Below are 25996 nucleotides of genomic sequence, written 5' to 3' on the forward strand. Positions count from 1 at the left end.
AATAGAATGAATAAGCATAGCACACTCTGAGAAAATCTAATTGCTGAAAAGAAGCGAATTCTGGGTATTATGGACATTACCTGGACAGAGCGACTGGAAGAAAAAAATTCTTATACAGGGAGTATATTGGGAGCATTTTGGGATTCCCAGTATTATTTGTCTAAGGTTCTCAAGTTCTGGAGATTGCTTGTTTTAAAGCCAACTCTAGTCAATTACTTTTCTGTAATCTTTGGTTAAATATTAAACTTTTCCAGTTTTACAATACAATGTATGGGCATGTCAGAAGGAAAATAAGCTACATTGTAATAGCAAAGAGTATATTTATAAAGCATCGAATGTGACTTTCACCAAAATTTACTGATGGATTTTCACCAGTTACAAAGATTCATCCTCAGTGATTGTTTTGTCTAGATGTTCTTACAACCCAGCGAGAATTGAAAAATATCTTCCTACTTACCCAGTGTTGTGTTATAGGGGCTGTTCTGATCAGGGCGATATGAAGCACATATGGTGGACATGCCCCAATGTAGAAAGGTTGTGGATTTGAGTGCACGCTTTGGTCAATACGCTCTTTCATTCTAATATATGTAAGGACCCATGGGACGCTCTACTTCATAAGCCTTGGAGTTAATGAAACGAGAACGAGTCTTGGCAACACACATTTGTATGGCTACCAAACAAACCATTGCGAAGCCATGGAAAACACTTCTCCTCTCATTTGAGGAGGTGAAGTGATGGGTGCATGGTACGTTGATGAATGAGAAGCTTATGGCAATACTTGCTCATGCTAGGGACAAATTTTCTCTCTCTGGCCACATTTTTCGGGTAAATTATTTTTCTTTTTTCTAGTATGTGTGTATATAAAAAAAAAAAAATATATATATATATATATATACACATACACATACACAAACACACACACACACACAGTATCTCACAAACGTGAGTACACCCCTCACAAATTTCGTAAATATTTTATTATAACTTTTCATGTGACAACACTGAAGAAATTACACGTTGCTACAATGTAAAGTAGTGAGTGTACAGCTTGTATAAAGTGTAAATTTGCTGTCCCCTCAAAATAACTCAACACACAGCCATTAATGTCTAAACCGCTGGCAACAAAAGTGAGTACACCCCTAAGTGAAAATGTCCAAAATAGGGCCCAAAGTGTCAATATTTTGTGTGGCCACCATTATTTTCCAGCACTGCCTTAACCCTCTTGGGCATGGAGTTCACCAGAGCTTCACAGGTTGCCACTGGAGTCCTCTTCCACTCCTCCATGATGACATCACAGAGCTGGTGGATGTTAGAGACCTTGCGCTCCTCCACCTTCCATTTGAGGATGCCCCACAGATGATCAATAGGGTTTGGGTCTGGAGACATGCTTGGCCAGTCTATCACCTTCATCCTCAGCATCTTTAGCAAGGCATTGGTCATCTTGGAGGTGTGTTTTCAGTCGTGATCATGTTGGAATACTGCAATGCGACCCAGTCTTCGAAGGTAGAGGATCATGCTCTGCTTCAGTATGTCACATTACATGCTGGCATTCATGGTTCCCTTACTGTAGCTCCCCAGTGCTAGCAGCACTCATGCAGCCCCAGACCATGACACTCCCACCACCATGCTTGACTGTAGGCAAGACACACGTGTCTTTGTACTCCTCACCTGGTTGGCGCCACACACGCTTGACACCATTTGAACCAAATAAGTTTATCTTGGTCTCACAGGACATGGCTCCAGTAATACATGTCCTTAGTCTGCTTTCCTTCAGCAAACTGTTTGCATGCTTTCTTGTGCACGATCTTTAGAAGAGGCTTCCTTCTGGGATGTGGTGTATGGCCTGAGCACTGACAGGCTGACCTCCCACCCCTTCAACCTCTGCAGCAATGCTGGTAGTACTCATACATCTATTTCCCAAAGACAACCTCTGGATATGACGCTGAGCACGTGAACTGCACTTCATAGACGACCATGGCGAGGCTTGTTCTGAGTGGAACTTGTCCTGTTAAACTGCTGTATGGTCTTGGCCACCGTGCTGCAGCTCAGTTTCAGGGTCTTGGGAACCTTCTTATAGCCTAGGCCATCTTTTAAGTAGAGCAACAATTATTTTTTTCATTTTTAATGGCTGTGTGTTATTTTGAGCATCAGCAAATTTACACTGTTATACAAGCTGTACACTCACTACTTTACATTGTAGCAAAGTGTCATTTCTTCAGTGTTGTCATGTGAAAAGATATAATAAAATATTTAAAACAATGTGAGGGGTGTACTCACTTTTGTGAGATACTGTATATATATTTTCTTTATTTCTAGGTCCTTGAGAGGATCCCCGGACTTTATTTTTATATACAAACATAGGTCAATCTCAGGTATTGCATGGTAATTGTTTATATGATGATTCCTAAAATACTGCTTGCTTAGCGTACTTTCTAGACTTTGACCATTGGTGGCTGCAACAGTTAATTTTTTTAGGGCTTTTTTCCTTTACAGCATATTTAGAGGAACTTGACTAACAAATTGACTCCAACTACAGCAACAGTTGTTGTTTCCTTTTAGGACAAAGGTTTTGCGTGTTTATATGTTGTGATTTCGGGGGATATCTAGCTCAGTGGTAGATGCATTTTTAGTGAGTTCACAGCCAACAGAAACTTAAAGTTTAAGGGCGTGGTAGCGCACTTTTATTTAAAGTAACAAAAAGGAAAGTTGATACATGCACGGGTTGCCCACACAGGGGTTGTTCTTCCAAAAATTACAACAAAAACGAAAATGCCAAGCCACCTGGCTCTCAGGGCTCATTCAGCCTTGGTCACAGTACAAAGCTGCGGAGGCCTACTGCTGGCCTCTGGGGAGTGTGAAAGCTTGGAGTAACAGGAGAGCCCCTTCCTAAAGACTCACAGTCCCTTCTGGTTCCCAGGACTTTCGCTTACAGTTGTCTCAGCTATGGTCTCCCCAACTCTCTCAGCTGGCCCAACTCTCTCAGTCCACTGACCTGGAACCTCTCCCATATGGAGTGCCATCTCAAGGGTATAGTCTGGGTTTATTAAATAGTCGCACACCTCCCTCCTGGCTGCAGCAACTGCTCCAACACTCCTTTCCCACCTTCTCTGAGCTATGCTCAGCTCTGCTTTATAATGGTGCATCTGGACACACACACACACACACACACACACATACACACACATACACACACACACACACACAACCTGCAGAACTTCTGGAAAGCCCAGACATAAGACTGAAGACTCCATCCCTCCTAATGCTCTTTGAAGTCTTCAAGTTTCCAGCCCCAATCCAGACTTAAACGATCCAGAGAAAACTTAAAGCATAGCTTTCTCTGCTCACAAATCTGCTGGAACTTCTCAAACTGCCTCTTTGAGAGTCATGTGTCCATTTTATCCTCATTTTCACCAAGACAGGGGCTCTCACTCTCACAATGTACAGTACATGTTGATCCTGCCAGAAATAGAGTGTTGTCTTGCGTACTGTGCCTGGTCCTTAGGGCTTCAGGCTACACCCCCTTCCTATGAAGTGCCTTCCTGTTCCAGGGTGACTTTGCTGCTTCTCCATAGACACAGTACATTGAGTGAGTGTTGTCACCCTAGGACAGGAGGTGTGTTTGGATACACTTTAACCACTTGACCACTGGGCACTTAAACACCCTTAATAACCAGACCAATTTTCAGCTTTCCGTGCTCTCACATTTTGAATGACAATTACTCAGTCATGCAATACTGGACCTATATGAAATTTTTGTCCTTTTTTTCACACAAATGGAGCTTTCTTTTGGTGGTATTTAATCACCGCTTGGTTTTTTATTTTTTGTGCTATAAAACAAAAAATACAGAAAATTAGGTAAAAAAATGAATTTTTATTTGTTTCTGTTATAAAATTTAGCAGATTAGTAATTTTTTCTTCATAAATTTTGGCCAAAATTTATACTACTACATATCTTTGGTAAAAATAAGTACAAATTGGTAGATATTATTTGGTCTTTGTGAAAGTTATAGAGTCCACAAGCTATGGTGCCAATATCTGAAAATTGATCACACCTGAAGTACTGGCGGCCTATTTCAATTCTTGAGACCCTAACATGCCATAAAATTACAAATACCCCCCAAATGACCCCTTTTTGGAAAGAAGACATTCCAAGGTATTTAGTAAGAGGCATGATGAGTTTTTTGAAGTTGTCATTTTTTCCCACAATTCTTTGCAAAATCAAGATTTTTTTAACTTTTTTTTTTTTTTCACAAAATTGTCATATTATCAGTTTATTTCTCACACACAGCATATGCATACCACAAATTACACCCCAAAACACATTCTGCTATTACTCCCGAGTACGGCGATACCACATGTGTGAGACTTTTACACAGCGTGGCCACATACAGAGGCCCAACATGCAGGGAGCGCCATCAGGCGTTCTGGAGCACCCAGGACAATTCTGACATTTCTCCCCTACATGTAAAAATCATCATTTATTTGCTAGAAAATTACATAGAATCCCAAAACATTATATATGTTTTTTTAGCAAACACCCTGGAGAATACAATGGTGGTCGTTGCAACTTTTTATCTCGCACGGTATTTGCGCAGCAATTTTTCGAATGCTTTTTTTTTTGGAAAAAAAAAGGTTTTGTGCTTAAAAAAAAAAAACACAGTAAAGTTAGCCCAGTTAGCATAATGTGAAAGATGAAGTTATGCTGAGTAAATAGATACCTAACATGTCACTCTTCAAAATTGCACACGCTCGTGAAATGGCGCCAAACGTCGCTACTTAAAAATCCCCATAGGCGATGAATTAATTTTTTTTACTGGTTATATATTTTGAGTTACAGAGGAGGTCTAGGGCTAGAATTATTGCTCTCGCTCTAATGTTCGCAGCGATACCTCACATGTGTGGTTTGGACACCGTTTTCATATGTGGGGGGGACTTACGTATGTGTTCGCTTCTGCATGCGAGCACATGGGGACAGGGGCGCTTTAAAAAAAAAATGTATTGTTCATTTTTCTTTATTTATTTTAGTTTGACTTTTTTTTTCCCAAAAATAAATTTTTTGATCACTTTTATTCCTATTACAAGGAATGTAAACATCCCTTGTAATAGGAATACCATGACAGGTCCTCTTTACAGTGAGATATGGGGTCAATAAGACCCCACATCTCACCTCTAAGCTGGGAAGCCTGAAAAAAAAAAAAAAGATTCTGGCTTTGATCGTATTGGCGAGTCGGTAGAAGCACCGGAGGGCGGCGGGAGGAGGGTTGATGTCTATGGCTGGGTATTGCAGGGTATCACCGACTATGGCTGGGTATGGCTGGGTATCTCAGAGTATGGTGTTGCAGAGTATTGCGTTGCAGAGCATTGCAGGATATTGGTGGGTGTTGCAGAGCATTGCAGAGTGTTGCAGGGTATTGGTGGGTGTTGCAGAGCATTGCAGAGTGTTGCAGGGTATTGGCGGGTGTTGCAGAGCATTGCAGTGTGTTGCAGGGTATTGGCGGGTGTTGCAGGGTATTGGCGGGTGTTGCAGGGCATTGCAGAGTGTTGCAGGGTATTGGCGGGTGTTGCAGAGTGTTGCAGGGTATTGGCGGGTGTTGCAGAGCGTTGCAGAGTGTTGCAGGGTATTGGCGGGTGTTGCAGAGCATTGCAGAGTGTTGCAGGGTATTGCAGTGTTGCAGGGTATTGCAGAGTGTTGCAGGGTATTGCAGAGTAATGCAGGGTATTGCACAGTAATGCAGAGTATTGCACAGTAATGCAGAGTATTGCACAGCACAGTAATGCAGAGTATTGCACAGTATTGCACATTATTGCACAGTAATGCAGAGTAATGCAGAGTAATGCAGAGTATTGCAGCGTATTGGCAGGGAATTGAGGGGTTAAATTTCGGTGAGCAGCGATCTCTTCCCCCTCCGCTGTTCCGATCGGTACAGAGAGGGTGAGGGAGGAACTGGCGTCATAACATGACGCCGGTTTGTTTACAAGTGATCACTCCGTCATTTGACGGAGCGATCACGTGGTAAACAACCGCGATGAGCGGCCGTTTACCGTGGTCACGGATGCTCTCGAGTGCACCCCAGGGGGCGCGCGAGAGCGGAATTCTGGGAGGACGTCATATGACGGCCTCCCAGAGTTAAACAACCACCCTGTAGCCGTCATTCGGCTATGGGCCGGTTGTTAAGTGGTTAAGGGGGCAAGCACACTGGGGCTCTTGTAAACACTTATTCTTGGCAGGTGAAGTGCAGCTTTAAAAACATGCCTAATGCGCTTGGGCATGTCAACCACATGGGAATTTATTAATTTCATTGGCCAGAATATTATTTTACTTTGGCCATTGAAATGAAAACACACTCAAGCTCTAAACGTGTTTAGGCATTTTTTGCAGCCTAAACATGCCTCTCTTGAATGCACAAGTGATGGTTTTGTTTCTGCCTCTAAACTCCTGTAAACATCTATGTTTCCATGGACACATAGGCCATTTTAGAGGAGCGTTAAGAGGCAGAAAAAAAAATGTCAAATGCCTCTAAAACAGGTATTTTTGAGCTGCAGTGTGCAGGAGGCCTAAGTGGTACAATGGCAGAAATAAAAACACCTTTTTCTTAAAGGATCACTAAAGGCCAAAAAAATAAACATGTTATATTTACCTCCACTGTGCAGCTCGTTTTGCACAGAGTGGCCCCGAACCTGCTCTTCTGGGGTCCCTCAGCGGCTGTCTCTACTCCCTCCCGCAAGGACTCCACAACTTCATACGAGCTCCCTCGCATAGTGTGGAGTGCTTGCGGGTGCACTCCCATGATACAGCGAGTGGCCGTAGACGCTTGCTGTATCACTTGGCCCCGGCACGCCGCGCCATTGGATGTGATTGACAGCAGCACAAGCCAATGGCTGCGCTGCTTTCAATCCATCCAGTCTAGACAATTAATGGCAAGGGTAAGCGGCAAAGAGGATGTCGGGGGCGAGCACGGGACTTTCGAGGGGTCAGGTAAGTAAAACGGGGGGGCCGGTATTGTCAGATGTTTTTTCACCTTAATGCATAGAATGCATTAAGGTGAAAAAACGTTTACCTTTACAACCCCTTTAAGGAGAGAAATCTGTCCAGTAAAGTTAGACATTAACCACTTGACCTCCAGCAGATTTACCCCCCTTGATGACCAGGCCATTTTTTGTGATACAGCACTACGTTACATTAACTGACAACTCCCCGTGCCCAAATAACATGTTTGTCCTTTTTTCCCCACAAACATAGCTTTCTTTTGGTGGTATTGGATCACCTCTGTGCTATTTGATCACATCAGTGCTAAAAAATATGCACTGTCACTGTACTAATGACACTGGCTGGGAAGGGGTTAACATCAGGGGTGATCAAAGAGTTAACTGTGTGCCTGGCCTGTGCTTACTCACTGTGGAGGAGGTACTTGGAAGGGTTAACTGTCTCAGATCTTTCCAGGGATTTATTGACCCCCCCCCATTGTAAGCCTTATAAATACAAGCGGAGGGCTCGGGGTCTGGGCTCTCTTCCACATGGGAATATAGAGGTGCCATGTAGTCCTACTGGAACAGGTGGCTCCCTTCTGGGTCACCCTGCTGGGATTTCCCCTGGAACTAGGAACCTGCCATTACTGGACCTGAGCAAAATGTACTTTCCATTGATTAAAGTAGGAATCAGAGCAGCCTGCATTAGACAGTTATGACTCTGTTTCATGTGTACTGTGCTATTGAACTGTGTTACTAAATGCGCAGTAAAGTTTGTTAGATGGTTAAAGTTAAATGTCTGGTCTGAAGCTCATCTAAAGAGGTGAATGAAAGTACATGGCGTTAAAAAGAGTAGCACGTGTAACATCAGTGGGGATGAAGAGGAGAAACAAGAGTGCCACCAAGGAAGGGTTAACCATGCAAAAGGATATGGTGGGAAGTCATGTTAAAATGCAGTTGCTATGAGTAACCAGGACTTTTGGGAATGCTAGAGCAGCCAGCTGGAGAGAGGTACCGGGCATGGGTGATGGGTCCTCTGGAGCAATGGGGCCAGTGCTTTAATTCCCTGCCATTTAATTCCCTGCAATACTGCATTCGGGACTGAATCCACGTTACGGTGACCCCATGGACCTAGCTGCGGGTCTGAGAGAGTAAACCGTTAATTATACAGTGCCTTTAAAAAGTATTCATATCCCTTGACATTTTGATGTTACAGCATTTCCTGTTGTAACATTTTTTCATGTTACAACAAAAAACTTATTTTATTGGGATTTTATGTGATAGACCAACACAAAGTAGCACATAATTGTAAAGTGGAACGAAAATTATGTTTTTTTTTTTTTAAATGTACAAATATGTGAAAAGTGTGGGGTGCATTTATATTCAGACCCCCTGAGTCAATACTTTGTAGAACCGCCTTTCACTGCAATTACAGCTGCAAGTCTTTTTGGGGATGTCTCTACCAGCTTTGCACATCTAGAGAGTGACATTATTGCCCATTCTTCTTTGCAAAATAGCTCAAGCAATGTCAGATTGGATGGAGAGCGTCTGTGAACAAAACTTTTCAAGTCTTGCTACAAATTCTCAGTTGGATTTAGTGCTGGACTTTGACTGGGTCATTTTAACACATGAATATGCTTCGTTCTAAACTTTGATCCGTTGTAGTTCTGGCTGTATGTTTAGGGTCGTCGTCCTGCTGGAAGGTGAATCTCCACTCCAGTCTCAAGTCTTTTGCAGACTAACAGGTTTTCTTGTAATATTGCCCTAAATTTGGCTCTATCCACCTTCCCATCGACTGTGACCACCTCCATGTACCTGCTGAAGAAAAGCATCCCCACAACATCATGCTGCCACCACCTTGTTTCATGGTCGTGATGGTGTGTTCTGGGTAATGTGCAGTGTTCGTTTTCTGCCACACAGCATTTTGCTTTTAGGCCAAAAGATTAAATGTTGGTCTCATCTGACCAGGGCATCTTCTTCCACATGGCTTATTGCAAACTGCCAACAGGACTTCTTATGACTTTCTTTCAACAATGTCTTTCTTCTTGCCACTCTTCCATAAAGGACAGATTAGTTGAGTGCATACTAATAGTTGTCTTGTGGACAGATTCACCTGAGCTGTGGATCTCTGCAGCTCCTCCAGAGTTACCATTGGGTTCTTGGCTGCTTCTCTGATTAATGCGCTCCTTGCCCGGCCTGTCAGTTTAGATGGACAGCCATGTCTTGGTAGGTTTGCATTTGTGCCATACTCTTTCGATTTTCCGATGATGGATTGAACAATGCTCCGTGAGATGTTCAAAGCTTGGGATTTTTTTTATAACCTAACCCAGCTTTGAACTTCTCCACTACTTTATCCCTGGCCTGGCTGGTATGTTCCTTGGCCTTCATGATGATGTTTGTTCACGAAGGTTCTCTAACAAACCACTGAGGGCTTCACAGAACAGCTGTATTTATACTGAAATTAAATTACACACAGGTGGACTCTATTTACTAATTAGGTGACTTCTGAAGGCAATTGGTTCCACTAGATTTTAGTAAGGGGTATCAGAATAAAGGGGCTGACTACAAATGCACATCACACTTTTCAGATATTTATTTGTAAAATATATTGAAGACCATTTATCATTTTCCTTCCACTTCACAATTATGTTCCCTTTTGTGTTGGTCTATCACATAAAATCCCAATAAAATACAATTACGGTTTTGGTTGTAGAATGAGAAAACGTGGAAAAGTGCAAGGGGTATGAATACTTTTTCAAGGCACTGTGTATGTGTAGAGATCCGCATCCAGTTCATGGCAGGATCTTTATTCCATCACTGGGAGTAAGGTGGCAGAATAGCCGGGCTAGTAGAGTGGGACACAGGCTTTGTAGTGTCCCCCTCAAAATGCTGCATTCGGAAGAGAAGGTGTACAGTGTCATGTGAAGAGTGTTTCTAACGGTGAAGAACCTCAAGTTAATGTGCAACCGTGCAAGGTGGATGGGTCACTTAAGTGCAGGGTGCCACCCTAATGCTGATCTCTGCATGATCGCAGCCCCGCCTGGTCTCGGGCAATAGTGAGTGTGTCCACAGAGTGCTCCCCATCAGTGGGGCAATTTGGCCCCAACCTTAGCCCCACAACTTGATATAGTGCCCATGTACAGGGCGAGTAGGCCCCGCCCACACACTGACTGATCCCACTGACTTAGGGCCTATGTCTGTTCCCTCAGACCAGGGCCAGATTAAGAACATCATGGGCCTGGTGCTAAGAATTTTTGTGGGGCCTTTTATAAACAATAAATAAATAAAAATGCAAACTATTTTTTGTTATAACAAGTTAAATTAACCACTTTCATACCGGACCAATTTGCTGGTCAAAGACCAGACCACTTTTTGCGATTCGGCACTGCGTCGCTTTAACTGACAATTGCGCGGTCGTGCGACATGGCTCCCAAACAAAATTGCCGTCCTTCTTTTCCCACAAATAGAGCTTTCTTTTGGTGGTATTTGATCACCTCTGCGGTTTTTATTTTTTGCTCAATAAACAAAAATAGAGCGACAATTTTGAAAAAAACGCATAATTTTTTACTTTTTGTTATAATAAATATCCCCCAAAAATATATAAAAAAAACATTTTTTTCCCTCAGTTTAGGCCGATACGTATTCTTCTACATATTTTTGGTAAAAAAAATTGCAATAAGCAATTATTGATTGGTTTGCGCAAAAGTTATAGCGTTTACAAAATAGGGATAGTTTTATAGCATTTTTATTAATAATTTTTTATTATTATTTTTTTTATTAGTAATAGCGGCGATCAGCGATTTTTATTGTGACTGCGACATTGTGGGGGACCCATCGGACATTTTTGGGACCATTGTCATTTATACAGTAATCACTGCTATATAAATGCAGTGATTCCTGTGTAAATGACACTGGCAGTGAAGGGGTTAACCAGTGGGTGGCAGTGTAGGAATTAAGTGTTCCTAGGGGTGTGTTACTAACTGTGGGGGGGTTGGGCTTTCATTTAGTGAACACTGATCTCTGCTCCAATCAAATGGAGCAGAGATCAGCGTCACTAGTTGCTAGGCAGAATGGAGAAATGCTGTTTACAACGGCATTTCTTCATTTGGCCGCTCCGTGAGACGATCGCGGGTATGCCCGCGGCGATCGAGTCCGCGGGTCCCGCGACCGGACTCACGGGGGTCCCGACCAGCGCTACCGATGGCAGGGCGGCAAATTTAAAGGGACGTACATGTACGCCCATTTGCCTGCCCATGCCATTCTGTCGACGTACATCGTCGTGCGCTGGTCGGCAAGTGGTTAAAGAGAGAGAGGGAGGATGAGAGAGAGAGAGAGAGAGAAAGGGGGTGAAAGAGGTGTGAGGGGTAAGGAAGGGAGGATGAGAGAGAAAGGGGGGATGGGAGAGAGAGGACGCACATGAGGATGTGTGGGAATGACATCAACACAGCCTGGCCAAGGCAAGTGACGGAAGGCACAGAACCCAGAAGGAAGACCGAGTGAAGATGGAAATGTCCGGGCCCCGCTGGATTGATCACAGCACTGGAGGGCTCAGTCTGACAATTTAAGTGTACCCTAATGTGCTAATATGCTGGGCATACTTGTACATTATGGCATAACCTACCCCAGGGCCTCTAAAAAGTAGTAATATTAGAAAAGTTTACTAGCGCTTTAATAACACAGGAGCCTCTCACGGGCCCCCTACTGACCCTGTGGCCCCTGGGCAGTGCCTAAGTGCATAGTTGTCAACATTTAAAAAATATTTTCAGGGACGCTTTTTTTTTTACAAGTGCTATATTTAGAGTAGCTGACATCCCCCGTGTTCCTCTATACATCACAATAGTAATTACAAAATGAAATAAGTACTAATAATGGGGCAGAACAAATATGAGGACTGTGAGATTTCCTTGAGTTGAACTGACAAAAGTGCCCATTCTAGAGCTGGTAACATTGAGGATATTCAGTATAATTTTAAAGAACAGTTTTTGTGGGTAAGAGGCATAGGGGAGGAGTATGGATGATATAAAAGTGGTAAGTATGTGCAGGTGAGGGAGAGGAAAGTGCAGGGTCTAACAGTGGGCAATATGTACATGAGAGGAGTGCAGAGGGTATGGCAGAAGGCACTATGTACAGGAGAGGAGTGTGAGGGGTATGACAGTGGGCAGTATGCACAGCAGAGGAGTGTATGACATTGGGCACTATGTATAAGAGAAGAGTGTGGAGGGTATGACAGTGAGCAATATGTACAGGAGTGTGGAGGGCATGACAGTGGGCACTATGTACAGGAGAGAAGTGTGGAGAGTAGGACAGTAAGGATGTTTAGGGACTGCGTAGTGGTTAAGCGGGCCAGACATGGATTGAAATTACACCAATTAAGCAGAGACCAGCCATAGTCGATCTATGTATGGTCTAGCTGGTTTTACACAAGTCAACCTATTAACTGACTTGAGTACAACCAGCCTGTCAGGTTTTCCCCAAAAAATCAATGCTGCCAGCTATTGTTAGCAACACTAATCATTGTATTCACTGGCAGAACACAATAACACTGCGGGAGTGATTGCCCCATTCACAGGCCAGCAGGTGAGAGGGTGTGTGGGGACAGGCTGGGGAGAGATACTAGTCAGTCCCTGGGTAGGCATTGGTTAGTATCAGAGCCAGATACACACAGGTTACATATGCCACGATCGTTAGAGCGAGAGCAATGATTCTAGCACTAGACGTCCTCTGTAACTCTAAACATGTAAAAAAACTTAAAGCATCGCTTAGTACACAACAAAAAAACTTGCTAACTTGAGTGTTTCTTTTTATAAATGAAACAGTTTCCAAAAAAAAGTTTGAAAAATTGCTGCGCAAATATCGTGTAACATAAAAAGTTGCAAAGAATACCATTTTATTCCTTAGGGTCTCTGCTAAAACAATATATAATGCTTGAGGGTTCTGAGTAATTTTCTAGCATAAAAAAATGATGAATTTTACATGTAGGAGAGAAGTCACAGAATGGGCCTGGGTGGAAAGGGGTTAATTATCATAAGTAATATACAAATAATTATTATAAGCACTGTGAGTTCATCCTCTCCGTCTGCTGCAGAGTGTTCCAGCTTGTATTTATACTGCCGCTCTGTATGTAGCTTCTGACAGACTGTGCAAGGAGGGGATTTTTTATTTTTTTTGGGCAAATGGGCCTATCTTGAGAAAGGGGCCTGGAGCTGCAGCTCCAATAGCCCCTATGTTAATCCGGCCCTGCCTCAGACTATGCTTGTGGGTCTTAGGTAAGATCTGACACAGGATTGGAGGCTTCTTCAAAGCCTGTAAAGTCCAAACCCTGATCCAAGAATTACAATATCCAGAGAAACATGGAAACAAAATAAAAAACATTTTTTTCTGCTCAGAACGGACATTCTGGAGCCCTCGCTCTGTATCCATGAGAACCCTGTGTACTCTTTACCTTTATTTACAACACAGCAAGGCCTAGCAGTGTCACAGAATCATGTAGATAGGTTGGATAGATCAAGGGAAGCTGATGTCTGAAGAAGGGGTATGAAAAATCTTCTCTACTTAAAAGTTGTTGTTTTTTTATGTGTGGCATGGTTAGACTTCCTCTCCCTTTCTGTCTAAGGGACAGGGGATTAGGAAGTGAGGGTAAATCTAGCAGATACACAAACAGCAATAAAAACACCTTCTGAGGAGCTCTAATGCCACGTACACACGACCGGACTTTCCGTCAGAATAAACTCTGACGGTCTTTCTGACGGAGATCCGACCGAACGGACATGCCTACAAACGATCAGACCAAAGTCTGTTAATTTCAAATGCGATGATGTACGACGGGACTAGAAAAGGAAGTTCAATAGCCAGTAGCCAATAGCTGCCCTTGTGTCGTATTTGGTCCGTCGGACTAGCATACAGATGAACGGTTTTCCCGATAGGAGTTGATTCATTTGGAAAGATTTAAAACGTTCTATTTCTAGGTCCGTCAGACTTTAAAAAAAAAAAAAAAGTTCGCTGAAGCCCACACACAATCGGAATATCCGATGAAATGATTCCGTCTGACATTTTCTGCCGGAACGTCCGGTTGTGTACACGGCATTAGAGGCTCCATGTAAAAGTGTAAGATTACAGTTAACATCTGTTTGTGTTGAAACAATGACCAGTTTTATTTTACACCGTCATTGCTCTTTAAAGAGTAACTCTGCATAAAAATTGTCTGTATTGTCAGTAAAATTGTCTGTATGACAAAGCATGGTTATCATTCTCATCTTCTCCTTACTTTCTAGGCTTACAGCGGCTTTACTTATTGACTATGCAAACACATTACCAGCTCCGCATTGACCTGACTGACTTTGAAAACTCTACAGCTTATGCTCAGTACAACACGTTTGGTGTTGGCCTGTACTCTGTTAATGCTGATGAAGATGGGTACCCTCTCACAGTGTCGGACTACTCAGGAAATGCAGGTAGGTGCATTCCACAAAATTATGAGGGGTTACCTAAAAAAATAATAATAATTTAAAAAATATATATTAAAGCAGGTCTAAAACCAATTTTTATTATTTTTGATAGCATAGGGAAGGTTAAGAAACCTAGTCAGTTCTTTTTGTGATCTGTGTCCTACTGGGAATATTTCCCTTAATTTCCTGTCCCAGAGATGCAACAGAAAGTGAGAGGAAACCTTGATAGGTGGATAACATACCCTTCTCTTAGACAGTTGAGGAAAGTAGAAAAATAGTACTGGACCTATAAGCTTATCATATTGCTATTTGTGGATTTAAATAATCTGGTTTCCAAGCAGGCTGTTTCTACACCCCACAGGATCTTCATGGTCTTCTTGGTTTGTAGTTTTATGTAACAAAACTATAAATTGAAGCAACATAACAATGCTAAAAGGTCCAGATTAAGGTGAGGATGATCTAAAGAGAAATTCAACATGTTTTAGGAGTCTAAAAATGTCCCCCTTCATCAGGGCTTGATTGAAAACATTGTGAATGTATTAGGGCTACCAAACCAGCTGCTGACAAAACTTGTACTTGTAATCACACTAAGTGAAATATACATATGTAGCACCGGCACTCCTGAAGAGTATGCGCTATATTTGTAAATGTAGTTTTTTCCCAAGACTATAGTTTGGTCTTGCGATTCATTTCACTAAACTGTGATTCTGGCATCAGTTTGGCTGGACTGTACTATGTTCTGCCTGGTCATAGGTGCATGTATCATCTCTGACAGGCATAGGAACGCAGCCTGGTTGGACGCATTGGGTACCAATCTCTCTCTCTGAGCCAATCATTGGGTGCGTTGTCTCGCTATGTATTCCGGGAGAGGGTACTTGAGGTGCTGAAGTCACGTGGTTCTGGGTTCCGGTCCAGAATTATGTTCTGACTCCATGGTCCTGGTCCTCCTGACCAGCCCCCTGAGGCCCATGGCCTGGGGTGCGGATCCATCTGTTTCCGAGCCTCGAGACTGGCTAGTCCGAGGCGCAGTAACTGGAAGGAGGGTTTCAAGGTGGTCTGGTGTCATCTTGGGTTTGGAGAGGCCCAGCAACTCAAAACGCAACCAGGGGAGGACTCTTCAGAAGAAGGCCACGCACGAGGCTGGCTGCTCGGTAAGAGCCTGGAAGCTGAGCTGTAAGGACACCAAGTAAATCCGCATTCTTATGGTATCGCCAGACCGGAAGATTCTGGTACTGTAAGAACGTTGCTAATTTCATCCTTCAGTTACAACTAAGTTCCTGTGAGAGACTTTCTGTGTTCATCTAAAGTTTTACAACCAAGTCTGTGGCAGAGACTTTGCTAAGTTTGAATCACTTGTCGGCTACTAAATCCACGAACCAGGATTTATCTGACAGTTGAAGTATCCAGTTGCGAGTGGCTATTCCCTGGATCATCTAGAGAGACATTTCAAATGTCAGCAGTTTTCCAAACAAGTACCTGAGCTTTCCTCCCCATACTCTCTATTCACAACTGAGAGACTGTGTTTTGTTCAACGTTTTATGCAAATAAAAATTCCTAAAAAGGGATTTAAGTGTTAGTTTCTGCAGTTATTGAGCCATCAACCTCGGGAACCCCTAGACAACAACAACGAGGTGGAGACGGTAAACGGTTAACCCAGAAAACCAGCCCCTCCTTCGGGGGGTCAGTGCTACACATAAATATACAGCGCTATCCAAAGTGCAAAATTAGCAGCCAACACAGCAGTGATTCAAATTGCAAAAGTGTAAAGTAATAAAGTAAAGTGCTAAGTTCAAAATATGACTAAAATAGGTATACAGTTGAATATAATGTACAAAGTTAAAACTTGTGTTCATAAGTGAAATATAGGGACCACACCAGTCCTAATGTGGAAAAAAATATATAAAATCCAGGGAAATGAATAATAGTCCAATGGATCATATGGGTGTATCAAATTATGAGTATCACATGAATGGAAATCGATAGAAGATCCACCACCGAAGTCACCAGTCGCTTACCGGAAGGATTGAACCCAGATAGGTGTACACCTAATGAGGCTTTTGTGAGATGCCCAGGATTATTCAGGCTCACAGTATAATCATCCCCAGATGATGCCTATTGAGGTGAAACGCGTTGGATCGCTATGCTGATTCCACTGATAGTCTTATAAGTGCTGTGTTTACCTTGGAAATGTGAGTAGAATTCTCTTACTTGTCTACTACATTTTTATCCATCCATACGAAAATACACTGTGCATTCCTTCTTCTTTTTATATCTAATGGTTGGGCAGCCTGCTCTTTATTATCCTGCCTACTGACATCCACTGTTCTGAAACACCCCCTGGAAGCTGCGGTTATACTGTGACCCTAAATCATCCTGGGCGTACACCTATCTGAGTTCAATCCTTCCGGTAAGCGATTGGTGATTTTGGTGGTGGATCTTCTATCAATTTCCATTAATGTGATACTCATAATTTGATACACCCATATGATTCTTTGGACTGTTATTCATTTCACTGGATTTTATATTGTTTTTTCTAGATTAGGACTGGTGTGGTCCCTGTATTTCACTTATGGACACAAGTTTAAATTTTGTACAATATAGTCAAACAAACTGTACACTTATTTTAGTCATATTTTAAATTTAGTGCTGCACTTTACACTCTTGTAATCACACTGGAAGAAAATACCATGAAATGTTCAGCTCACTTCTAGCCCATTTACAATGTTTTCAGTGAAGCTCTGATAAAGGGAGCATTTTTGGAACCCCAGAACGCATTTGAATACGCTTTTGATTGTCCCCCTGACTTTTATTGTAATAAAGTCATAGCTGGACCTTTTAGCAGTGGTGTTGCTCTTCAATTTTCATTTCTTTCAGGCAGTTGTCACAAGAGCAGGGTCCCCATCTGAAGATTTCCCCTCACCTCCTGTTCCAATAAGAATTGTACAATTTTGAATTTTTCTGCATTTTCTGTTCCAGTGACAATGGACAGTGATGAGAACTCCTATGTATTGTAAAAATGACATGCTGGCAATTGCCAGAATGAGTTCACAATAAAATTTGGAAGACTCTACACAGAAAAATGAATCCAGTGAATTCCCATCTTAAAGTGGTTGTAAACCCTATAATTAGGCTTGCCTGTAGCTACACTGGATATCTCTTAAACCTGCACGGTTTAGGAGCTATCACTATATTTGCATGTGCCAACGTCATTGGCACATGCGCATTAAAGCAAACTGAAGCAACGGCACATGCGTGCCGTTGCTTCATTTGTACTTTGCTGCTCTTGCGCGCATGCGCAGGAGTGACGTCATTGCGGCTCCGACCAATCCCAGCACTGAAGCCACGATAACCGGAAGTAACCCCCGGGAGAGATGTCGCCGGCCGGAGGGGGAGGCGAGGACGTCTGCGGGGGCTTCGATCTCAGGTAATTCATAATTGTAAGGGTAGGGAGAGTCACCCTTTAAGTTTATACTCTTCTTATTACATTTATACTCTGCTTGAACAGATATATACTGAAGGTTAGGTAATCGATTGAGAGAGCTCTCCAGTGACCACTAAAGTCCGGCTTGAGCTAATCAAGGAGGGGCGCACCTAACAGAATTAGGTCAAATTTAATGGTTATCCTCAATGAAGACATAAGGTCCCATCCCATTAGACATAAAGGGCAATCAGTGAGGATGGCAAAACTTTGCTTGGTTATGGGTCTATCCTGCAAGTCTGACACCTGAAGACTTCAGAAGAAACTTGCAAAGCATGGTGTGGGAAGCAGTTTCACTAACCTTCAGTATATATCTGTTCAAGCAGAGTCTAAATGTAATAAGAAGAATATAAACTTAAAGGGTGACTCTCCCTACCCTTACAATAATAAGCTAGTATGCTATGCATGCTAGCTCATTATGCCTTTATCTTGCAGGTGTATATATTTTTTGGGGGAATTGTTACAAAGGGTTTTCAACCACTTTAAGATCACCATATATGTTGCAATCTGACTGTACAATAAATCTTAGATCTACCAAAAATGATGTAATGCAAGGGCTTGCCTGACTGGATATCAATTGAGTATATAGTTTAAATAGGCTCTTGTACTACAAAGTTTTGGTCAATCAAGAGATTGTTCAAAGATTTTATAGTCAGATTGTAACCGATACAGTGAGATTTTAAAGCCTCATACACACGGGCTGAATAGTGGCCGAAATCAGCACAGTACAGAAAACAGACGATACTCAGCCCCGGTGTACAGGTCCTTAGCCAACAGAAGTCAATCTTACAACGGTTTCTGTCAAACAAGCATGCTGGAAAACCAGCAGCTGGTCAGCATCCAATCTGCATTTGCAGCCAATGGCTTTAAGTGCTGACCAGTGTGTTTAGGCGGGGGGCCGTCACCCTGTCAGAACACAATAGCACAAAGTGCAGCTCCTTGTTTTTTTTTTTTCTTTCAGACAGCTGGGTTGAACAAAAAAATAAATAAAATGACCATGTGTTTCAGGCATAAGAAAGCTCAGAGGGGCGGATTAAGACACAAACATTTGGTATCTACATCTAAGTCCAATGTTGATTGGAACCAAGACATCTACGTGCACCAAGAATATTTCCCAGTATCCTAGGTTGAATGAGCAGAACAGAGAGGGAAAATCAACAACAATATAAAACCCTACAGGGTAGAGCTGCACAATTTTTAATAAAATGAGAATCACAATTTTTTTGCTTAGACTAAAGATCACGATTCTCGGCGTAACATCTTTCACATTATACAAAAAAATTGGGCTGACTTTACAGTTTAGTTTTTTTGTAATTCATTGAAGTGTTTTTTTTCCCCCAAATTGCTTTTGAAAGACCGCTGCACAAATACAGTGTGACATAAAATATTCCATCGGCCGCCATTTTATTCTCTAGGGTCTCTGCTAAAAATATATATATTATGTTTGGGGGATCCAAGTAATTTTCAAGCAAAAAATGCTGATTTTACCTTGTAAAAAACAAGTGTCAGAAAAAGGTTTAGTCTTTAAGTGGTTAAACTGCCCTCATTTGCAGACCAAAGTTCATCCCTTTGATCTAAAAGAACCAAACTGAGTAATGTTGTGATGAACTTTTTTTTTTGACAGCTGTGAGCAGAGAATGGCTCTGCACTTTTTAATTGAATTGTGGAAATGGTTTAGGATAGTGAAGGGGGGGGGGTTTGAGATCATGATTTTTTTTAATGATTAATTGTGCAGCTCTACTACAGGGGTTCTAACTATTACTCGGTATATCCAAAAAATAAAAAATAAATAAATTAGATTTAGCAGAATTTAAAATGCATTTTTTATTTTCATGTGATAACAAGGATGTGCATCATCAATGAATTTCCCACTTAGTCAGCTGTTGATCAGGTGTTTGCTGCATTTTGAAGGAGCGGTTGAAGATCCAGCATTGGAAGGTCGCTGCTTTCAACCTTGAAGCTGCTTTGTGAATGTGAAGGCTTTGAGTTGTATCTAACCAATAACACAATCTTCAAGGAAGCTATATGATATTCCTGTGGTTGTGTGAAATTCCTTGCAGTCTAATAAAAAAAAAAAAAAAAAAAAAGACACTCAATATATGACTTTACTGCAGATATTAGATTGTAAGCTCATTCGGTGGTTGATTTGCACAAAGTTTCCTCCAAGGCCTCTCCTACACCTAAGACTTTTAGCCAATTTGTCAAAAGAATGAGTGCAAAGTAACACCATAACTGCCAAAAACAATTTAACATTACACATGCAATGAACAATGGTGGATAATATTGTACCACTGCTTTAAAAGAAAAAAATGCCCAACGTTTACCACATACAATTGTTCAGCAAAATATTGTTCACCTGCTGAAAACTGTTCAAAAATCCCTGCATATTGATTTTTACAGTAAAAGTCGTCTACGAAAGGTTTCAAATAAGTTTTCCTCGGAGGAGTGAACATTCGACTTGATTGTTGGTTACTGGCTGAATATTTTATATTTAAAAAACAGATGTTTTATTAAGTCCATTCAAATAAAACGGACCAGCCAGGTAGCTAGTTGGCTTTTTGTATTGCTCAAGGGCTATGGCAAGAGTATTTTTCCTCTACCACTGGCCATAAAGTTAGCATTTTGCAATATGCAGTTCCCTGCATGCAGATGTCTAGTAGATGGCAGTTAAAAGGGCACTTAAAGGGGAAGTAAAGCCTATTTTTTATTAATTTTTTAAATGCAACCTGCAAGGCAAAGGCATAATGAGCTAGTACGCATAGCATACTAGCTCATTGTGAATAACTTACCTGAGAATGAAGTCCCCGAAGCAGTCCTCCTTTATCTTCGCCGCTGCCATGTATCTCGGAGTGACTTCCGGGTCTCGCTGCTCCGGCGCTGTGATTCGCCGGAGCCGCGATGACACCACTCCCGCGCATGCGCATGGGAGCCGACACAAGCGGCATATCGCCGTGATCTGTGGCGTGCTCAGTGCGCCTGCACGCCGCTGTCTACGTGCCTGTCTTTTTATAAATATCTCCTAAACCGTATAGGTTTAGGAGATATTTCTTGGACCTACAGGTAGGCTTACCTGTAGATCAAGGTGGTTTGTAAGGGTTTACAACCACTTTAATGCTTAATAATGGAAAAGCAAACCAGAAGTATTTTCCACCTATGGTTTTCAAGCTCACAAATAGGTAAAACCAAGTAGCACCCCTTACTCTCTTTCATCACAAAAGTAACAATATTTAGAAAGCAAAGAAATTATTTAATCCATACACCTTTTTCTACTTTACAAATCAAGTTGTCTTTGAATATCATAATTGTACCCTCTTTTCTTGCCACTTAGGGGATTCCTTTGGAAAGCATAGTGGAATGAAATTCACCACCAAAGACATGGACAACGACCACTCCGAGAACAACTGCGCCAGCTTCTACCATGGAGCCTGGTGGTACCGCAACTGCCACACTTCAAACCTGAATGGGCAATATCTTCGCGGGCACCACGCTTCCTATGCTGATGGCATTGAGTGGTCCTCCTGGACAGGTTGGCAATATTCACTTAAATTCACAGAGATGAAGATTCGCCCCTTACGAGAAGAGAAGTGATCTTCTCATTGTTTCTTTCCTGGGGGGGTGGGGGGGAGCTTTTTAAGGGAGAAATACTAACTTGCGCTCACTTATTTGGATGGGAGACAAAAGAGAAAAAAAAAGCTAAGACTTTTCAGCACTTCTCAAAGCTATTGCACAAAAAATGTGTCAATGCTGAGTTTCTGAATATATTGTAAAGATGACATATTGGAGTTTGCCAGGATAATCCGACAATAAAACTTGGAGAACTGGACACAAAAAAATGGAGCTGTTTTGACAACTAACCAACACCATCATACTAAAGTGCCGTTGCACCAACATCTCTGGTTGTACTTCAGTGTCTCTTAGCCAATTCCCATATTGAGAAAGGAGGGACTCATTAAGGCACAAACATTGGTAACTCCTGTAACACCTTTAACTCCAATGTTGACTGGAACCAAGACATCTATGTGCACCAATTATATTTCTCAGTGTTCTAGGTGAAAAGTTTTTTCTTTAATACAGTGTTAGTAGCCAAGATCACCCTGTAATTGCAGCCACACAATGCCTTCCTTTGTGTTTCTGGATCCCTTTGTTGACAGACGAGAGACTTTGTGGAGCCTTTTGACTAATATTTTCTCCGCACGCTGCGTTTGGCATTATTGGTCCTTTCAACTCCCCGCAATACCTGTCAGTTGTTTCTGCTATTCTTATTTTTTGGTGACTAGTGGAGTTGGAATTATTTAATGTTTACACCCCTGCAACATTCTCTTCGACACAGCTGCCTTGTCTCCGATGTCCGCTTGATTATTTCAACGCAGCAACAGACTTTGGAATGCTGCGTCTTCTGTCAGACAAATGACCTAGATGTTCATGTGGCGTGTGGGTGGAATGGCAACACATGTTCTGGCACAGGCTGTGTAGGGTAGGATAATTTAAGGTGCCAAGCCAAAAAGACTTTGTGATACATATTTGATTCTTAAATTGCTGGTTTATAAGTTTTTTTTAATTCTTTTTGAAAACTGTGCACACTTTGTCCAAGATAAATGTGTTTTGGTGAGGACTGAGTTTGGGGACTATGGTTTAAAGCATCTTATAAGCAGGTGTATCTGCATCAAATCAACCATAGCAGTACCTTTCAAAATAAATCATGTAAATTTAAGCACACTCCAGGCCAGAGGTGTCAAACTGCAGTCCTCCAGCTGTTGCAAAACTACGAGTCCCATGAGGTATTGGAAGGCTGACAGTTACAAGCATGATGGGACTTATGCAACAGCTGTAAGGCCACAATTCGACACCCCTGCGCTAGGCCATTTCAGGTAGGAGTCAGGGAACACTTGAACATGCTTTTGGACTTTGGGTAGCAGATAGAACCCATACAACGCTTAAAACATCAAGGTGTTCATGGGAACCTAGGACTGCAAGACAGTAGTGCAAAATGCTGTACCAAATACATGGCTTCCTAGTTAAGTATAACATTTGACAAAAAGCTTTTATTATAACATTCCCAAGCTGTGTAGAATGTATGTCAGCTTGACAAAAACCTTTCTTTCTCCAAAACACAAATCTCTAAAACACTCATACAAATATCGCCTTCGATACTATCACCTCAAAGCCTGATTTGGTTTCCTAACATCTCTTCAGCAAACATTTCAGGTTCCTTTATGTCAGCCTGGCAGCTGTTTAATGATCAGCACAGTCTCAATTACCAAAGACGAAAGGCGATTTGTAACAAGGTGCGCTAAACATTCTCTGCTGTTCTCATTGTGGTGACGCACACATCCTCATAATTAGTTGGTCATTTTCATAAACAGATTAAGGTGTTGCAGTGGAAGGACTCTTAGGGGAGGCTGTTTCCTAGTCACAATTACTTGCTCCCGAGGAAGCAAGCTGTTATTTTAAGGGACATCAATAAGCCCCCAGGAGGTCCTGCACCCCATGCCTGTACAGCCAGGCAAATAGTAATGAGAGTGTGATTTGTGTGGCTTCCTTGTGAAATCATTAGCATATTTCAAGCAGTTTATCTTTTCGCTACCTAGGCTGTGGCGTTTTGTAAATTAAAAGGAATCTAGGCGTATATAACCTAGAAGTTAATGGACCATGACAAAGTTTGGTTGGTTATGCCCAGAGAGTGGCATTAACAGTCTGTTCATTAAAGCTGCTAGCTTGGCATTGGTGAACCATTCTTCTTCCCCTCCTTTCTTTTTGACGTGTAGAATGATTTTGCTTTTAATGTCTTGGTTAAATGAGCATGAAGTTTTCTTGTTTGTCGTGAACGAAGGCATAACTCAGCAGGAACACCTGAGCTGGTGTCAGCTGCACATCTCGAGAATGAAGAACAGGTGCAAAGAGAGAAGGGGTCTCTTGGGACTTGGATATAAATGGGGAGAAAGGTCTGAGGAGAAGGGATTGAAGAAAATATGTGGGGAGGCAGCATTTATGGTGGAGGGGGGAAGATGGAGAAGGGAAGAGACACAGATGGGAGGAGAGAGGCAGATGGAAAAGGCACTCGATGTGACAAACACAGAACGATAGAGGAAGAGAGATGCACAGATGGAAGAAGTAGAAAAGAAATACGGAGACAGAAAAATAGTGAACAAAATAGGTTTTGAAGAAATAAGATTATTATAGTGCACTTTGAATAATAATAATGTAAAAGGCTACTCTGGCTATGGTCATTTTTTAAATCATAAGATTCAAGAGTCTTTAAAGAAAAGGGATAAGTCAAGTTAGGTTGCTAGAAATGAACCAAACCATAGATATCCCTCTGTTTATCAACATTACTGATGAAGTTACTAGAGGCATAGCTTTAGAGGTCTAAGTTACCTCAATACAGAGGCACAGGAGAAAGGTGGGTAAGAATTTAAATTCTACAATCTTTTATTCTTGCCCTTTTTTTACCATCAGGTATGTGGGTGTGGGGTTGGGTTATGTGAACAGTATCCATTCAGGTAACCATAAAGATTCAAGTTGAAATCTGGGCAGACAGCTAAGCACACATCAATTGGTACTACTGACAAAATTGAACAAAACAATTTCCTCCCGTTTTTCTGTGATGCCGCCAACCCAGTCAGATAGCATAGGCAGGTCTGGGACCTCCATTGCAGCTTCAACAGGACCTGGGCACACTCTCAGTTGCTGAATAGATAAGGGAGGAGAAGAAGCACAGAGGTGGTTATCCCTCTGCTCTCTCCTCTTTTCAGCATGCTCACTGCCAGCACATGTTGTGATCCTGATTAGCTACATTTTAATGAATATATAATTGCATTAGTCAGTGTGGAACAATGGCCATGATACAAGCAAGGCTTTTGGATCCATCGTGTCAAGACTGCAGCTGTTACATACAATCCAGATAGCAAGGATAACGTGCCACAAATTTGTGTTGAATTTTAAGTCTTGTTAACTTGATACACATTTTCACTGGCGAGTTGTACACTTGCAGAGCACTGGAAGCACAAGTTGTAGTTGACACTTTTCCAATTTGTAGCAAATTTGCGTGGCGAGTCTCTAGCAAGAGCAATGTTGCAGTGGTGAGTCCACTGCAACAGCTCTGCAGATCTACAACAAGAAAATTCAGCCACAGTGCCCTCTGTGGTGGGATGACTATCGTACAACAGAATTGAACCAGAACTTGATGTGCCTAATCTTTGCAAAGAAAGTTGATCTGGTGTCATGCAATTGTGCAACAAACTTGTGAAGCCTGGCAAAGTCAAGCAATAGTGAAGCAAGTCATTTTCAAACGTGCATCACAATTGCTTGCTATCTGGGAAAATGTTCAAAGATTATGCAGGTGTCTTTTCATGACTCCTAGGCATGTATATATTTCTTGGTCTTTAAAAACCTGAGCAGATACAAGAAATGTCTGGCTCAAATTGAGGTTAGGGCTAAGAGCTTGAGGATAAGGCTCTTTGAGAGAGCTCTCTGCTTAATCATCTTGGACAGAGACAAGTGATAGATTATGATTGGCCTAAAGAATGAAGAGATGATTTGTTTGGTCTTTTTGCCCATTTTTTCTTTTTCTTTACGCTCAACACCATAGCTAGGGACAGCTATTAAAAATGGCAGGGAAAAAACTAATTAGGAAAAAGATTGGGACTCCTAGGCCAGTTTGTTGTTTATTTCTACAGTCAGATCACATATAACCAGGAAACGGCTGACCAAAAATGGTGGCAGGGCTTAGGGACCAAGTTCCCACAAACCTACAGCGGTTCCTTGATTATCCCCCCAGACTGTAAATTGCCTACGATTTCTTTAATTGGTGAGCTTCACCTCTATATAGCACAACAAATTAGCACTATAATGGATGATACCACCAAGAATTTTGCAATGGTTTCTTAAAAATAAATCTAGCAGTTTTTTTTTTTCTACACAGTATTACATGTGTTTTGAGGATTTTTCAAATTAGGTGAAAACGATTTTGTGCAAATTAAAGGTATGTTGACAGATACATGACTTATTGCAGTGTGTGTGTACCGTGTTTCCTTTCTCTCTCACTGTGATGCATAATTAGATTTCATGTAATCGCGTGTTGCTATGACTAAAGTAATACATCCCATCT

General features: G+C 41.9%; 1 protein-coding gene across 3 annotated transcripts in view; it reads left to right on the forward strand.

Annotated features, from left to right (window-relative positions):
• The window catches only part of FIBCD1 (fibrinogen C domain containing 1), a 483657-nt gene extending 457772 nt beyond the window's left edge, over positions 1–25885 (forward strand). For all 3 annotated transcript variants that reach the window (XM_077478038.1, XM_077478046.1, XM_077478054.1), the window contains exons 7-8: positions 14238–14417; positions 21218–25885. In XM_077478038.1, the coding sequence (XP_077334164.1) occupies positions 14238–14417; positions 21218–21477 (440 nt within the window). In that variant the 3' untranslated portion in view covers positions 21478–25885. The remainder of the gene's footprint in view (positions 1–14237; positions 14418–21217) is intronic.
• Positions 25886–25996: the final 111 nt, after the last annotated feature.

Source organism: Lithobates pipiens, unplaced genomic scaffold, assembly GCF_037356315.1.
Source record: "Lithobates pipiens isolate NorthernLeopardFrog02 unplaced genomic scaffold, aLitPip1_a1.2 Scaffold_1, whole genome shotgun sequence".
Taxonomy (NCBI): Eukaryota; Metazoa; Chordata; class Amphibia; order Anura; family Ranidae; genus Lithobates; species Lithobates pipiens.